The sequence below is a fragment of the Cyclopterus lumpus genome, chromosome 13 (assembly GCF_009769545.1).
Source record: "Cyclopterus lumpus isolate fCycLum1 chromosome 13, fCycLum1.pri, whole genome shotgun sequence".
NCBI classification, from domain to species: domain Eukaryota; kingdom Metazoa; phylum Chordata; class Actinopteri; order Perciformes; family Cyclopteridae; genus Cyclopterus; species Cyclopterus lumpus.
The window spans coordinates 14,212,293-14,229,084 of NC_046978.1; the positions used below are offsets into that span (position 1 = coordinate 14,212,293).

At 41.3% G+C, this 16,792-nt stretch overlaps 1 protein-coding gene across 1 annotated transcript in view; it reads right to left on the reverse strand.

The window, feature by feature from the left end:
- zbbx (zinc finger, B-box domain containing) overlaps nt 1-14,671 on the reverse strand; it is a 42,143-nt gene extending 27,472 nt beyond the window's left edge. The window contains exons 1-6 of the mRNA XM_034549030.1: nt 14,607-14,671; nt 14,052-14,165; nt 5,432-5,534; nt 4,731-4,782; nt 3,969-4,072; nt 466-561 (exon numbers count right to left, since the gene is read on the reverse strand). Of these exons, the coding sequence (XP_034404921.1) occupies nt 466-561; nt 3,969-4,072; nt 4,731-4,782; nt 5,432-5,534; nt 14,052-14,165; nt 14,607-14,671 (534 nt within the window). The remainder of the gene's footprint in view (nt 1-465; nt 562-3,968; nt 4,073-4,730; nt 4,783-5,431; nt 5,535-14,051; nt 14,166-14,606) is intronic.
- Nucleotides 14,672-16,792: the final 2,121 nt, after the last annotated feature.

A 16,792-nucleotide genomic window follows, 5' to 3' on the forward strand; every position in this document is an offset into this window, starting at 1 on the left:
GTATTTGGTATTATTTATGGGAAAAATTAGGTTCCACTATATTAAATTGCTTTCAATAAAAATATGGTTCAATAGGATATTGTCTAATCAATACAACTCATTGTTAGAGAGTGTGTGTGTGTGTGTGTGTGTGTGTGTGTGTGTGTGTGTGTGTGTGTGTGTGTGTGTGTGTGTGTGTGTGTGTGTGTGTGTGTGTGGGTGTGTGTGTGTGTGTGTGTGTGTGTGCGCGTGCGTGTGTCATCATACGTAAACCTACGTGAGATGGGATGCGGAAGCAGAGAAAAGGGGGAGAGGTTGAGATAAGTAGACACTGTAGTCAGGGACGCAAGAAATGCAAAAGAAGCATGAGGAGAATGGAATCAGGAGAGATATTATTGAATGTATCTATTCAAGAGAAAGAGAGACAGAGAGAAACAGACCGTCACAAAGAGGAGGTGGACTACATGCCCGTGGGACCATGCTCACCTGAATAGGTATCATTCTGTGGAGCTTCAGTGCCCCCTTCTGGTGGAATTTGTTAAAGCAGCCAATGCAGTAGTCTTCTGTGCATTCAGCACACACCTACAATACAGAGATACACAGTGAGGTCAGTGGTTGTGTTGGTGTGTGTGTGTGTGTGTGTGTGTGTGTGTGTGTGTGTGTGTGTGTGTGTGTGTGTGTGTGTGTGTGTGTGTGTGTGTGTGTGTGTTAGAGAGAGGATTGTAGGGACTATCAGTAAGTGTACATGTAGGCTTTTGTGCCTAGAGTCTGTGGATGGTGTGCACGTGAGTGCATGTGAGCGCATGTGAGTGAGTTCATCTTAAGGGAGGTCATTATCATTTTATTCTATAAGAATCCGGTCTTATTAGTGGGGAGAAGTCCTTGTGTCAGCAGGTTGGGGAGAAAGGTCTAGACCAGGTAGACGGAGCACGCGGGCAAGGCCAAGAGGAGACAGCAAATGAGAATGGAGGATGTGTACAAGGGAGGGAGAAAAGGATCAAGGCTGCTTCAAATACATAAACAACAAACAGTAAGAAATGTGTTAGTTTCTCTTCATTTAAGGTGTATTTTCTTGTTCTGGTTTACTCATCAAAACCATGTCAAATTCTGAATGTATACTGGTATTGACACCGCTCTGAGGGAACAGTACAAATTCTACTTATCCACAGTGGGACTATCACTGTTTTTCGCGACAGTGTGGTTTATTTCTGGATCTAATGATTTAGAACCTTCTTCATTTGTTCATTCATTGCTTATTGTAATAGATCATTTACTTTTTACCAAGTCCCGCCCTCAAACGCAGCCCGGCCAATCATAGCACGGCTTTTCTCCAGCTTGTTTGACGGCAAAGTTTGACATCCTTGATATGTTCTTCAAGCGCATATTGTAGACCTTTCTTTCTGCTTTTCTCTGACACCTTGACGGAGTAGCAACAGGGGGCGTGGCATAGTAAATGGTAATTTGAGCAAAAACAAAGTAATACACTGTTCCATACGTAGTCATTGTGGATAAACAGAGGTCTGACAGTGCAGTTTTTCTACCTGCAGATTAACCCATTAATCCTGCTGCTTTATTTTTACTCATCTTTTCCCCCTTTTGGTCCTAGTGTGTGGGCGTGTGTGGGCATTTATGCATTCAGATGCAAGCGTACAGCTGCGACATTGCCCTTTTAATGGTCCCATAAAGCAGGGCCTCATTTCCGCTCTCAGGCCTGAGGATAAATTACAGCCACTCCCCAGGGACTATGGCATCCCTATCAGGCTGCAGGCAGCATATCACTGCGCTCTCCCGTGCTACACAGAGGGAAACAAGGTCCCTTTTTTTTGCCTGGATGACTCGCCGTGCACGGGTGATTTCAGTAAAGTCTGTGCCCGTATGTGAGTTATAGTTCAAAATAAGCCCTGACGTGTTTATGATTGTGTATGTGTGTGCATGTGTGTGTGCATTTTCAGAAAGAATGACGGGGACAGAGTCATGACGCTTTCCATTATTGCCATCATTATAGGGCTATACAAAACCTGTGAGTATGTGTGAGTGGATTGTGTGGATTTGTGTGTGTGTTTAGCCTATGTGCTCGCCCAGACTACAGAAAGCATTGCCATTAAGCCCATCACTGTGGGGCATTTGGGGGAATTGAGCCTCTCGTTGGCCAATTCAGTGGCATCATCATCAAATGCACTATCAAGCATTAGCACATTACATTTGACCACACGTGTGTGGTGCACTTAAAACAACTTATTACACAACAAAAGGGTCAGACAAATGTTGGCTGCCAGTTCAATCTATTCAGCCCCTCCCTCTAGCCCTCTTTCAATCTCCTTTTCTCTCGCTCATTGCTCTTGTTCTCTCTCTCTCTCTCACTACAGTAAACTCAGCTGGCTTCCCGGTCGGAAAATGGGAGTCGCTGAGGATCTAGAATATAGCGATGTGGGAAGGACTGGTCTTCAAGCTTGTATTACTCAGCTCCATTATACACAGACGTACATATACAAACACACATACAGAATGGCTTTTCTCTCTCTTAATCTCACATATAGTTGGAGGCCAGGGTCACTCCTGAGCAACAGTGGATGAAGAGTGAAAAGAATAAACAACGGTACCCTCGGAGGTCTCGGGTATCGATGAATGGATCCAGCGAAACTATTATCAGTGCAAACACACGGATAGACCAACAGATAGGACAGCACAGGCTCAGAGAGAGAGATAGAGAGGGGGGGGGGGGGGGGGGGGTGGAAGCAAGAACAATGTAGAAGGATGGGGGGGAAATGCGTTGTGTGTGAGAAGGAAGGAAAGAAAGAAAGACGGTTAAACATGCACGTGATGCAAAGAAAAAGAGAACAGCAGGGTGGGAGATAGCAGAGAAGATAACAGCTGATGCAGGAGGAGAGAAACCAAAATATATAGAAAGACACAGAGGGCAGAAGAGACAGCAAAGCACCAGAAACAGATGAAGAGATGGAGAGTGATGGACAGGTAGGAAAGAAAGAGAGAGATGGCAGTGTGAGAGAGAGAGAGAGAGAGATAGAATAGTTTTGTAACTATAAGTGTAAGTTAAGTTGTGTGACTCCTACTGTTGGGTCAGATACATCAAACTCTGTAGATTCATGACTAAAACTCTGTGTACCGAAAAATGAAGAAAAATGCATTCAGATTAAGTTGTTGGAATTATATAGGTTCATAAATATGTTTTATTAATCTCAATCATCGTGGAATTTCCAAACCCACAGATAGAATAAAAACATAATGTAGAAATGCCCTTAAACATCTGTTTGCGTATTAATACTTGTGCTACTCCACTACAAGCAGCACAAGTATTAGGCTTTTCAATAAGAACAACGGAAAAGAAGGGCAATGTCACCGTGTGTGTCACATTGGTGAGGTTCTCCAATAACACCTAAACAGCTGGTGTATTATGCACGTCTGCGTCTTTTTATGGCTCCTGTACGACTCATTCATCACAGGTAAACCATCATCTTGGTGATTACTCAGTTATCATTATTAAACATCAGAATAATGTTAAATGGTTAATTCATAGAGTTCATATTGACGATAACATTATATCATCCACGGGTAAAGAATGGCTCAAATGTAAACAAAAAGAATGATACAAATCCTTCACTAAACTAATAGTTTAAAATAAAGTTTATAAATTCGCCCTTGATTGACATTTTACAGAACGCTGTGTGGAATGCAAGAATAGTAAATTGGCAAATTAATAGGTTATGCCACATTCTCACCACACAAACCGCTTTTTAAAATACCAGTACATGCAAATGTTTAATGTATACATCTGGATCCTGTTGTTATTTAAGTGTGCGTGAATTTGTGTGTGTGGCGTTTGCCATTTTTTGTCGGTTGAAAAACTTTTCATGTGAACATTCGTCTGTAGATTAAATACTGAGCTTTCTATACGGAGGCGAAATGATTCAACTGCCTGAGCCAATACAAAATGTCCTCATACAGTGTCGTCCATGTGTGTTTATGCTTACGACTCCTGCAGTCTTGATTTCACATTGTCCACAGCGTGTTCCCCTCAGACGGTTCTTTCTTCTATCTCTCGGGGGTGGAGGCAGAGGCGGTGGCTGAGGTGGGGCTAAACAGAGCAAGTATACTGTTGTTGACACAATGGGATCTCATTTAATATCGTTAATATTATATGTACTGAACTGACTTCCTTGTAGAGACATGTAGAGACAGTGCCAAAAATATAGTACATACAGCAATATTTCAATAGAATCACTCCTTATGGTTTATATGCAAAGATTATTACAAATTGTCATGCTTATACAACTAGTTGGAATCGTCAGCTACCTTTTATTTTTTTTGACTGCATCATTTAGACCGTCAATAAAAAGTTTACTTTAACACGTTTCAGCTCATTTTGGAACATTCCGGTTCACGGTGTGATTTTGTGCCTCAGGCATGTTCAACACATTAATAATTCTGCCCAGGTTGGCCACAGGTTACACAGATCAATCTTTAACAAGAGACCTCTACCGGCTGGCCCTGTGATGCCAAGTATCCACCTCACCGAAGTAACTGTGAGCAAGACACAGAACCTCCACCGGTTCCCAGGGCTCTGATCCGTAGCCGCTCTTGAATGCCAACATCCACGTGGAGAGTCGAAAAGAATCCCAGCACAGGGAAGTGTATCAAAGGACCCACAGGTGTTGAGAACACATCTGTGTCAAGTTTCCCTGGTGCAGGTAACGCACAGTTGGAAGCCAACGTTGCGGCTGTAAATGACTCACCCGTCAGTGGTTCATCCTTCAGCACTCGGATCTTCACCTTGCCTGCTGACAGCTGTTGAGGAGACAGGGAGTAACACATCTGTGGCGACGCTTTGTGCGAGCTCCCCGTTTATGTGCACGTATGTTTCTATACATCTATGTGAACTACTCTGTGTTCATGTTATATCGCTTGCACTTTCACATCACTGCATGGTCCAAAACGTGCTATCCATGAGGGTTTTACATAATATAACATATCACGTGTTAACCCGTTCTTCAATTAAATTATTATTGTTCTTCATTCTTGTACTCTCAAGGAGTTTACCCAAAGGCCTAAATGTTCGGCCCCCGAGACATGGGGGACAAGATTAAATAAAAAAACAAATTAAGGGCAATCTCAAGTCTGCTATGCACAGTGCATAGCAGACTTGGTTGGACATATTTTTATGGATGCGGGCACATGGTGCACCCACAGCAGATGTGGAAACAGGAATTAGAATACATATTCTACCGTGCAGGTAACCCTTAAGGTCACAACCCACAAGAAGAAGCTTCTCAAAATTTAAAGAATGTTGTTAAGTATGTTAGTTTAGGTGAAGTTGTCAACAAATGTGTTGGCAAAAATTACAAAATATCCTAATAATCTTACATGAATTACATTTTTGAATGCAAGGGCTTGAAACAAACAAACACACCAGACACAGTTAGATGTTCTCTTATACCTTTTGGAGCCGGTTCTCCTTGTTCTTCTTCACGCCAGTTGTTACAGCGTTGCTGTTTAAAGAACCAAACTGTCCAGACTTCCATCTAAACCCTCCCGAATGCCTACGCAGACAGAAAGACAAAGGGAGAGACAGTTTGTCTTTGGCAATTGTAAAAAAAACAATCTGGAAATACATTTCCTTTGAATTTGACACTCGTAGCTCAAATACAGTAGCATACCAGTATTAATAGCTATCACATTTCGTGTTTACATCTGTTTATGTCCTGGATTTGATTTGTTTATGCCTCTTTTTGATGTCACAGTCACTTTGATATTCGTTCTACGTGAGAAGATCTGGGTATGGCAGCATAATCATAAGAATCCTTGATTAACATCAAAATGACACAGTTTATTAATCATTTTTCTCATAATATTTGAGGGCTTTGGTATAACTATCAACAAAGCAGGCAGTTTATGTAAAGAAAACATAGTGAATGAAGATCGATTTTTCTATTGAATGAAGAAACACAGAGAGCCCTCCCTCTCAATCTGTACTAGACTTGTTAGAATTAGCACAGCGCTGCAGTGCAAACACCTCGCCATTCAAACTCAGGATTAATGTTTCTTTAATCCACTGAAGTACTTAAGCAGACAGAAGCATTTTAATAACAGGCTTTAAGTAGAGGAGAAGGCACTGATGTCAAGAAAAATATACAAACATGAAAAAGGTGAAACATCACCATATAACTTAATCCCTAAATCCGTGAAAATTAGACAAATAAATACATTTAGAAAATCACTTTGTTCCATTAAATAGAAAAATAGTTGTTCATGCATCACATCATTGTCCCTGTTGAGAGGAATTAGAGCAGCAAGGAACATACACATACACACAATAACTTAAATTAGACAATAACATATGGGTCGAAACTTTCACATCAGTCTCAGACCAAAAGGATGTTTTCTGTCATCAGACAACTATCTGCAATTATCTATGACCGAGGCATCGATATAGATGCAGACGCAAATATAAGATCATGAATGCAAACGTGCACTCGCATACTTGCATGTACACACACACTCTCACGAAGGACGCTCCTGTCAGTTTTGGAGCGTGAAGAAATGGAGGGGGATCCTCATTTAGACGAGAGTTATTCATGCTCATGTTGTTGAATTATTTATGCTATTTATGCTATTGTGATGTCTGACTGTCTTTGAGAGAAGTTTATTTTGGATTGAGCTGGCAGCCTGTCAAGGCACAGGAAGTCAGCATCTATTTGTGTGTGTGAGTGTGTGTCTCTCTGCATCCGTGTGTTGTGTGTGTGTGTGTGTGTGTGTGTGTGTGTGTGTGTGTGTGTGTGTGTGTGTGTGTGTGTGTGTGTGTGTGTGTGTGTGTGTGTGTGTGTCTGATGGCAAGACTCGCCAACACCCCTGACGCTATCGATGTCCTGGGCTGACACTGATGTTAGGCGTCAGGTAATCACCCTAGCGACATTACCTTGGCAACTGGACTGTCGCTAGGGGAGACAGTTGAGGCACACCCCTGTCGGTGCAGGATGACAGGGTGTCCCCTTAGGACAGGCAACCTGGAGAGATAAAGTGTGTGTGTCTGTTGGTGCATCTCTGTGGACTTTGCATTCGCAAAGATCTCATTATCCAATACACACAAACACACAATTACACCCACACAAATACGTGTGAGTAAACACAAACTTCAAAACAATAAAAGCTTAAAGTTGCCTATAGAAACAGAGGTACTGACACGTTTCTCTCTCTTGCAAACATGCAAATACGTACACACAAACTGGGGGGAGGGGGAGAGCGAGAGAGGGCAGGAGACTTGAAGTGACCTAACAACAGTTACACAGAGAAAGTCACATAAATAGACACACTCACACACTCCTATCGCACATCGCTGCGCCGCAGAGTGGACAGGGAGTCACAGCTCGCATGTTGAAAACAAACATCAAACGCGACACCAAATGCCACCTCGTCAAAGAACATTTCTTCATCAAAGTCAAAGCGGAGGGAACACAGTGAGGAGTACAGCTTCACATTAGCTTAGAGCGAGCTCATATTTCTAAATGATAAACAGATATATGTTGCGACGACCGGAGGAGAGCAAGGCACACACCACCTTGAAACACTCATGTCTGACACGCGGCTATCACCTTTAACTAACCCGCCTCACCCAAAGGGAGAACTGACAACATCTGCCCCCTGCACACACACACACATGCAAATGTACACAACCTCTGAAGTCTAATACCAAAGTAATCCAGTCTTCTCTCAATCCCCCCCACCCCCCTGCTGTGAGACGAGAGGAAAGGGCAAACACGTTGAGGGTTGAAACAGGATATAAACTTACCAAAGGCAAGAAAGATCCTACAAACACAACCGTTAACACATTTTAATCCAGGCATGAGCCGTGTCGGGTCACAGAGTCGACACACACGTATGTGCTGAATGCACCAAACTGAAGCAGGTGATAGGAAGAGGCGAGCTAAACAAATGCAGAAGACAAAACACGTGCAGTGGAGAATAAAAGAACACGGAACAGGAATAAACAAAAGACGGGCGAAAGAGTGAAAGAGGGAGCAAAGGAGCCGAAAGAAGGGAAAACACAGCCGAGAGCCAGCCGAGGTGGAAAATGGGGAACCTCAACTGTACTTTCAGATAAGGCGAGAGCTATTGTCTTTTAAGATATGTAGGCCTTAAGACAAAGCTACATTGAATCTGTGAGTCGGGCATACCAAGACAATGAATGATGTACTGCGTTTGCCCCGAGTCCCCGGTCTGGCTTTATTATCGCCTGTGTACTTTTCCCAAACTGATTATACCGCACCTCTTCAGAAAAAACTAATTTGTTCGCCTATTCTTTGGGTGCGTACGTAACTGTGTCTGTGTGTGTCTGTGTGTGTGTAGCCCGACTCTAAGACATATCTAGTCTGGGAGCTCTGCGATCTGAGAGACAGCGAGAGGAAATCAGAGTGGTTCACAACACAGACACACACTGCACCGCCTGAGCAGAAATCACAGCTTGAAGATCGACAGTAAAGGCTCGTCAAAGACACCGGCATGTTCTGAGAGGGAAAGCGAGTCGGGGAGGAAGCTTAAAGAAAATCCAGGTAACCTTCACATCATACATCACAGCACCTGATTACCCGCCACAGCGGCACTCTTGCCTGCTTTCTCCCATGTCAGTCAGAGAGGAAGTGATGAGAAACCGTTTGCAACTTTTTCATTAGGTGTTTCAATTAGCTGTTGCTGGAATTCACATCTAACAAACTGTTGCATGGCTGAACAGCCTTCAGATGAAAGGTAGGAGGGAACTGCAGCTACATTCATGTGTGGTTTCTGTTTTATTTTTATTTTCCTAACTCCATGACGGCTTCTCTTCGATCCCAGTTCACGTGTTTTCACCTTCATCACATCTCCAACTTTTCTTCTGCCATCTTCTGCTCAGCCAACAGACCAACAGACAGCAAATATATACATTTACAAACAAAGCTGCGTTTAGAAAAACTAATAAAGGAGTGGAAGAATGTTTAAGTGGGCAGTAGTAAAATATAAAAGGTTGAAAATGGTATCTTCCCGCTTATCTGACACACTTCCTCTGCACAGCAGTAACGCTAAAATATTAAAAAGGTGATAACATGTTCAACTATGCTCTCCTTGACAACAAGACTTATTAGTGAAAGCAAAAATAAAACGAATCAGCAAAACATTAATTTTCAACAATGGCCTGTGCGAAAAGAAAAGTTATATTCTCGACAGGAAAATAAAAAGATATTGGGAAAGAAAAGAATAATTCTGAATATGTTATCACTTTTCCCCTGACCTCTCAGACACATCATATCCAGAGTGCATTATTTCATCCATCTACACTTTGTAGCTAAGCCAGGTGAGTCTTTCCCCTACACACAAACACACACACACACACACTATCTCTCGCTGTGTCTTTCCTCCTCAAGCTGTAAAATATTTTCCAAGCTGCTAATATTTCAAAGACACAGGGTTTAAGCATAATTTCTGTTGCGCGACGCTGTCGAGTGTGTCTTTACTGATTAGGGAACACAAGACAAACACAACCAGCAGAGTGTAGTACTCTCTGGAACCTGCATAGTGTTACAAAAAAAAAACACACACACAAATACAAGTGCCATTATTTATGGAGGTCTGCTATCAAAAATACACGCAGGCCGTAGCGCGCGCACACACGCACACACACACACACACACCTTGACGTATCTTGGGGCTGGTGGAGCGGTAAATGTTGCAGTACTTCAGTGTGACAGGAAACACTGTGTTTATGTGCTTATCGTTTGTGCAGCCTGGACGCGACGGCCCTCTCCCCATACTGATGTATGGCTTCTTAATTAGAGCCATAGGCTTCACTTAGAAACAGAGCAGCACTCATATACAAGGACAAACACGGACACACAACTCATCCCCTAAAAAACTAAAACATTAACCTTCAATTATAATCTACAATGTGCATTTCCTTGTTTGTGATGATGTAAACATGCCAGCCAATAGAAGTAAATCATGTGGAGCTCTCATCATACCTCAGCTCTAAATTACTGATATTGTTATTAGCGGTGCTGACTGGAAATGTGTTTGTGTGTAACCTTTTTTTCTGCCTGTTCTATTTGAAGGGGTCCATGGGTAATATACGTACTCTGCATCTCCCTAAAGCTGTTCCTGAGTTATGTGCTCATATATTGTGATACACAGCCCTATTACGCTGTTCTCTATAACTTCACATTGGATAACACATCTCTGAGTTATTAATGAAATGAGATGAAATGAGGTAAACCGAGAATGGGAAATAAAACAATCACATTAATAACCAGTGTTTGTTTGCATTCAGCATATTCATTTCCTGCTTACGCGTGGCAGGGATGGCCCTCAATCTTAATTTGTTGGATAATAGTCATAGTAATGGGCCAGGTACATACTCTGTAATGAAACGAGGTGAGAATATAAATGCTATGTGGTGTGTGTGCTAGCCAATCCAATTTAACATAATTTGAAGATGCGCACGCATTTTTAATAGTCTTATACACAAAAACAATCACACGCACACACACACACACTAGGTCCAGTATAATTTCTCGGTAGCCTGTGTTTATGTGCCTCTTTGTGCATGTGCTTGTTCACTGTCTGTATGCTGTCCCCTTTAAGAATGCCATAAAGCTCAATTAAAATCCAACTTGTTTTCTTTTATTGGAAATCATAAACAAAAATCACAATAGATGTGATTGTGTGTGTGTGTGTGTGTGTGTGTGTGTGTGCGTGTGTGCGTGTGTGCGTGTGTGCGTGCGTGTGTGTGTGTGTGTGTGCTGTATATCCAGTCTGAGGTCTGTAATTAATCCAAACAATCAGATGGGTATTTGGCCACAATACCAGATACAATAATGTGGCCTGGGGGCCCACCAAATAATGCTTCTTACAATGAATGTGAACCCCTGATGCTTCAAACTACTGTATGGATCTGAGCTAATGGCCAAGTGGGTCATTGTCAGTGGAACAGTAACCCGTCGCTTATGTTCTGTCTCTAACAACGGACAAACCCAATGCACTGTTTTATAACACAGACGGATTACAATTGTGAAATGACAGTTTTTCAGACATGTGTCCCGTTTGTAACAATGTCTCCTGGAAGGCAACCTTTGTGTTGCAATTGGTTGTACATACAAAAGGTTGTTACGGTGGTTTCCGGCACTGTTGGGTGGTATGACAAGCTCTCAGCTTGAAGCATACTGAGGCCTTAAGTGTCCATTGATGTGCACATGTGTCCTCCGATTGTGATGACGTCATCTTAGTGTGGCAGCCTTTCTAAATCATTCATTCAGGTTTGATACCCATGTGTCAGTTAAAGTAGATATGGTGCGTTGGCAACCAAAACACGGACACATAACATCCCCACTTTTGTATTCTGCCAACTGTTAGAATAACTGACAAAACATTATTTTATTTTTTTTCGACAACTGAGAACTTGGAAATATGAATGAAATGCTTATGATTAGTGTGCGCAGTGAATGCAGAAGGCTTTTCTCTGAGTTCTTCTATGAGAAGGTGTTACGTGGACGTGTGAAACGTCATCAGTCGCAGATCAAGAACTGTTCCAATTCAAAAGGCATAGTCAGCCCAATGCAGTCCAAATGACCAAAAGTGTTTCACCTGTTTTATCGAGGATAGTTTAAGAGATGTTGTAACTTTTTTTTCTAGGACTGCCATTGTGTCACTTAATTAATTTGTTTTACTTTTCAGATGAAAGAGAAACGCTTAATATTTTAAATATGCGGTCAATATGTCCATGTTTTCCCTTCTAGAAATTTGCTCTGACATTTATGAAACGTTGAGGCCGGCCAGTAATCTCGGCAGCTAGCAGCCCAACCCCCCGAGATGACTGGCCGGACAATGTCTGTCATCATCCTTTAGTAATTTACCACTGGCTCTGATGTCTCTGTGACATTTAGATATATGATGTAACCCCTTTTGGATGATAAATGTTGGTCCCAGGGATGAAATATAATATCTGTTGCTGCCATACCAGTTCATCGGAAGATAAAGGTTCATGTTTTTATTGGACGGTAACAGCACTGCCTCTGTGTGATCTTTTTATGGGCTGTATATATATATATATATATATATATATATATATATATACACACATACACACACACACACACACACACAGGCATACCTTGTAACTGCATCTCACTGTGAAACGAGGACCTTAATTGAGATTGTCAGAGTACAGTTAGAACGCTGCTGTCCCAAACATTTGTAAATTGATTGTACTGCTTCGGACTCCCTAGTTGAACTTGTGTTACATTTCTTGAAGTTAATATTGTATTCTTTGTCACAAGAGCACTTTTTGTTTTATTTTCCAGACTAAAAACTCCAGATATAACTGAAAGGCATCTGCTTGCGATAGGATTGCTTACTGTCAGTATCATGGTAATAACATACGGTCCATCTGTTTTGAAGTGCAAGAACAGCACACATAGCTGTATGACACTGAAAGTCACTTCTCACTTTCAGCACTGACTTTTATAATTCTAGCCTTTATTTTATTCATTAGCTTCTCAAAATGAAGTAAGTATATTTAAGGCATTTAAATAATGTTATATTTTTTGCAGGGCAACACCGCATTAATGAGGTTCTGTAAATCCCCTGCAATTACTCAAACGAGTGGTGACAGTTCATGTATGGTGCAATGCAAACACATGTAAGCCTAATTTAATATATAGAAGCAATTACAGGGGCAAAATACATTGCGGACAGGTACAATTTAGGTTATAATTGTGAAAATCTGGGAAGAAAAACTAATAACAAATGGGATATGTGGGTCAATACAAGTAATTGTATTACCTTTATTTGAAGACTTAGTTTTAACAACAAATGCATATTTTTACATCACTCATTCTTTTAAGAGTGAAGCTGCATACAAGGTGTTAGGACCAATTTCGGTATGGTTCCACTGACCTTTGGAACAGTCCACAATATGGCAATGAGCTTGCTCCATCTATTTTTCAACTCTCTGACTGCTCCCTTTTTACTTCCATTCCACAGCAACCTTTTCTTGACCTTTATAGGGGGAGAAGTCATCGACATCCCCTTCTTTCTCATTTAGTCCCCTCCTCCATCTATCTCTATTACTCAGTGGCTGCGCTCTTTTTCCAACAGTCGGGACACAATTCGGCGAGAACTGACGACGAGTGGTGAGGGAGGAGCATGGTAGTAGGAGAATTCCCCTCAAACAGAGCGATCAAGGTTTATTGTGTCATTAATGGATGATGAGATAACGATGTCCCCGATAATAAATGATGCCAGTAATATCCTTCTGACTGCTCTTCTGTATGTTAAGTACATTTTATGGCATTTGCACATTCAGTTATATGTATTCAATGTTCAATGTATTGTACTTTGCTATTTAGGGCTAAGACTGTAATCGCAATATACTAAAATATGTTTGTATCAGCCATGTGATCGAGGTAGCATATGCTCAGGCTGAGATGCCTTTTAAATGGTGTGCAGACTCCGCCTACAATAGGCATGCGCCGACATGGTAATGGTAATTCATAAGAGAAAACCAACTGAACTCATTCTCGACTTAGTTGCACAACTCTGTTATAAGCAGCTGTTACACATCATTTAAGTAAAACAAATGCTTTGTCACACCGTTACCAAGATAATGCTATAATTCTAAGATCAGTACATGCCAAATCAAATACAGTATAAATCCTAGTACTCGGATTGATGTGAATCCGGCATGTAATTGTTGAGAAAACTCTAGTGTGTGAAAGACAGACTGACAGATGGGCTGCCTCATCTTTAAAGCCCTGTGGGGTTCACAACATGAAACCCTCCACAAGACGAACCGCAACAAACTAATAATACAGATATTCCATGTGAAGGAGTGCAACAACACAAAGAGCACTAAAATGATCTGTGCAGTAAGCGCCTCTCTCGCTATCCCTCTCACTTCTTATCACCTTCTTCTGCCTGCTGTGATGTACCATCTTAGTTCCATTTTCACCTTCCCACTTCAGTCTGCTCCTCCTAGTCACCTCTCCTTCCCCTCTCTCCTCCTTTTCTAGTCCACCAACTGTAACACTGATACTCACCCTCTCTCCTCCTTCTCTTTACTCATGCTCTCTTTCAGCTGTTGCAGTTTCTCCTCCATCTCATTGCTCTCCTGGGCCAGAGTCACTGTCTCCATCTGCAGTTCTTGCAGGTTTCTATAGCAACACACACAGACACTTACATAATGTGCAATCAATCAACAACAATCAATCATCCAAATGACCTCTGTCAGATTGGACAGCCTGGCTTTCATCGATAAGTTCTGCACTAGTAGATGTCTGTTACCAGGACTGATCAATGGTTTCATCAATTAGACAATGGATAAGGGTCCCAAAAAAAACACATATCAATTACCTGTTGGAAAACTTTATTTTGCATTGTGCATTATGAAGAAAACAAATACACTGCACTGAAAAACGAATCAGATCGTAATCCCGGTCACAAGGTTTATCTTGCCTGAAACTGCATTTTGTGAAATACTCATTCTGTCGGCAGAATTTAAATGGAAACAGATGGAAACAGTATGGCAACAAAGTAACCCTAATGGGCTTCGACCAAATGCCTTAAATCACATCATTGATCTTATCTCATCTCACCTGGCATTGAGCTTGACGGATTTGGCCTTGTTGTTAGGAAGCACGACAAAGTCATTTAAATTCATGTCTCTTCTTTTTGGGGCCTCAGGTATTCCTCCTCCGTTTTGCGCTGTGCTTTTTTTTTAACAAAGAGTCTTTTCTGCAATAAAAAAAACAACAGTAATGGTAGAAAACCGTCTATCACACTGGGCCTAGTCTAATTCACACACTGCCATAAATGAATACTGCTACAATGAAATAGCAAAATAGCAGGGACAGATTTGCTCAAATGTACAAGAAACAGTTAAAACAAGCAATCGTGTGTGTTTGAATTGTATCTGGCAGACGTATGTGCTTGACAAATGGCTGGTAACTCTGTTAGGTAGTAGATAAATTAGCCATTAATGCAGATATAATATATTGTCATATGATAATGGAACATCATCCACAACTGCGAGAAACGGAGCAGATTGCAAAGTGACAGTAAGTGGAGGTGATTAGCTACTATAAGTTTCGATCAAGGTGGGTAACCTCATAAAAATAGACCCTGACATTTCACCTGCTAGTACCCTATATAATAAAAAAGCATCGCTCACAAGACTGTAAAATAGTGCAGTACCCTCCAGCGGAAAATCTGAACTTTTATTGAACTCAGCTTGCATATGATAGCTCCAGACCTTTTTCAGAGGTGGGGTTACTTGGCATAGCAGGAAAAGCCCAGGTGCATTAACACTGGCTCATGTTGCATTTAGGAGCCTTTTTTGAAGTTGCACAACATCAGGGCGAACAAAAGGACGCAGCCTTAATTATTACTATTAATCACACCTGTGCCTTTCCTGCCATGACATGAAATTGTGGGTCTGTTGTTGACATTCAGGTGACAGACACACTAGCTTCAAACTGCCTTGTCAACCACAGTGGACAACTTATGGGTTTGTTTTGACAAAAGTATATCTGAGAAGACGTCGTTTGGTTCCCAGGTCTCTCTTGTGCCACTGTTGTCCGTTTGGCTCCAAACCAAAACTAGCTTTGCTAAAGCAGCAAAATAACACAACGCTAACTTACCTCACGCTCTCGCGCTCTCCTCGGTTTACCTGCGTGTCATAGCGCAATTCAGCTTCAACTTTGTTGAATTGGCAGGCTTTATTGTAATGACATTGACAAATGAATTATAATAATTTACGCTTTCTATTTCAATATGTCAACGTTTTCGCCGGCGGTACGCTCCAGTCTCCACTTCACTCGGAGAGGACTGTGTTGGGCTGTCGTAACTACGGCAACTGACTCCGGTCTCGCGATAGTTCCGCAGCGGGTTATGCTTTCCTCTCCCTCATAAATAATCTGCGTTTACACTACAGTTTATGAGTTTACCGCAGACCGTTTTTATTTATGAATCTGTTGGTTTGTTGTTGTGAACTTTTCCCTCCATGATTTTGTTGATTTATCTTACATTAAAAAAAATATATATATATTGAATTCAAAGTCAAGTCCCCTATTGCCTCAGTAATCATGGGCAGCGGGAATTCCCTTCTGATTAAAATCCTCACAGCATCATGTTATAGCTCTGATTAAAACTTTGAACCCCTTGTTGTTTTCCAAGAGTCAACTTTCATGATGACAAGCATTAGAGATCAGAAGCAAAATAATGTTCCATTCGCCGCATAAGATAAATATTTGAATGAATTTCACAAGAGAAAATGTATGTATGTGTGTGTGTGTGTGTGTGTGTGTGTGTGTGTGTGTGTGTGTGTGTGTGTGTGTGTGTGTGTGTGTGTGAGTGTGTGAATGTGTATGTGTCCATAAGAGTACAGGAAAGCAGAACCACATTGTATCTGTTTATTACATAAGTGGGAACGCTGTATACACAATTGCAGATAAATCTTATTCATTCAACTATAAAAAGGTAATATAAGAGAAACAGACTTGACTATGTGTCAATAGTTTAGTTTGAGTAAACTTGAATATGTACACTGGTTAATGCTATTATTAAAGCATATACATTTCCCATATGGATATATATTCCTTTGAATTACAAACGAACTATACATTGAAAACAATTTTTTATTGTGAATAATGGTTTCATTATTTACGATCACATTTCTAGGTATGTCCTTGCATAACAGAGGAAACTCTAACGGACCCTATAGCTCTGTTTCTGCTTCTATGAATCTATCTCTGTCTGTCCCAAAACAGTGCAGCCAGGCAGT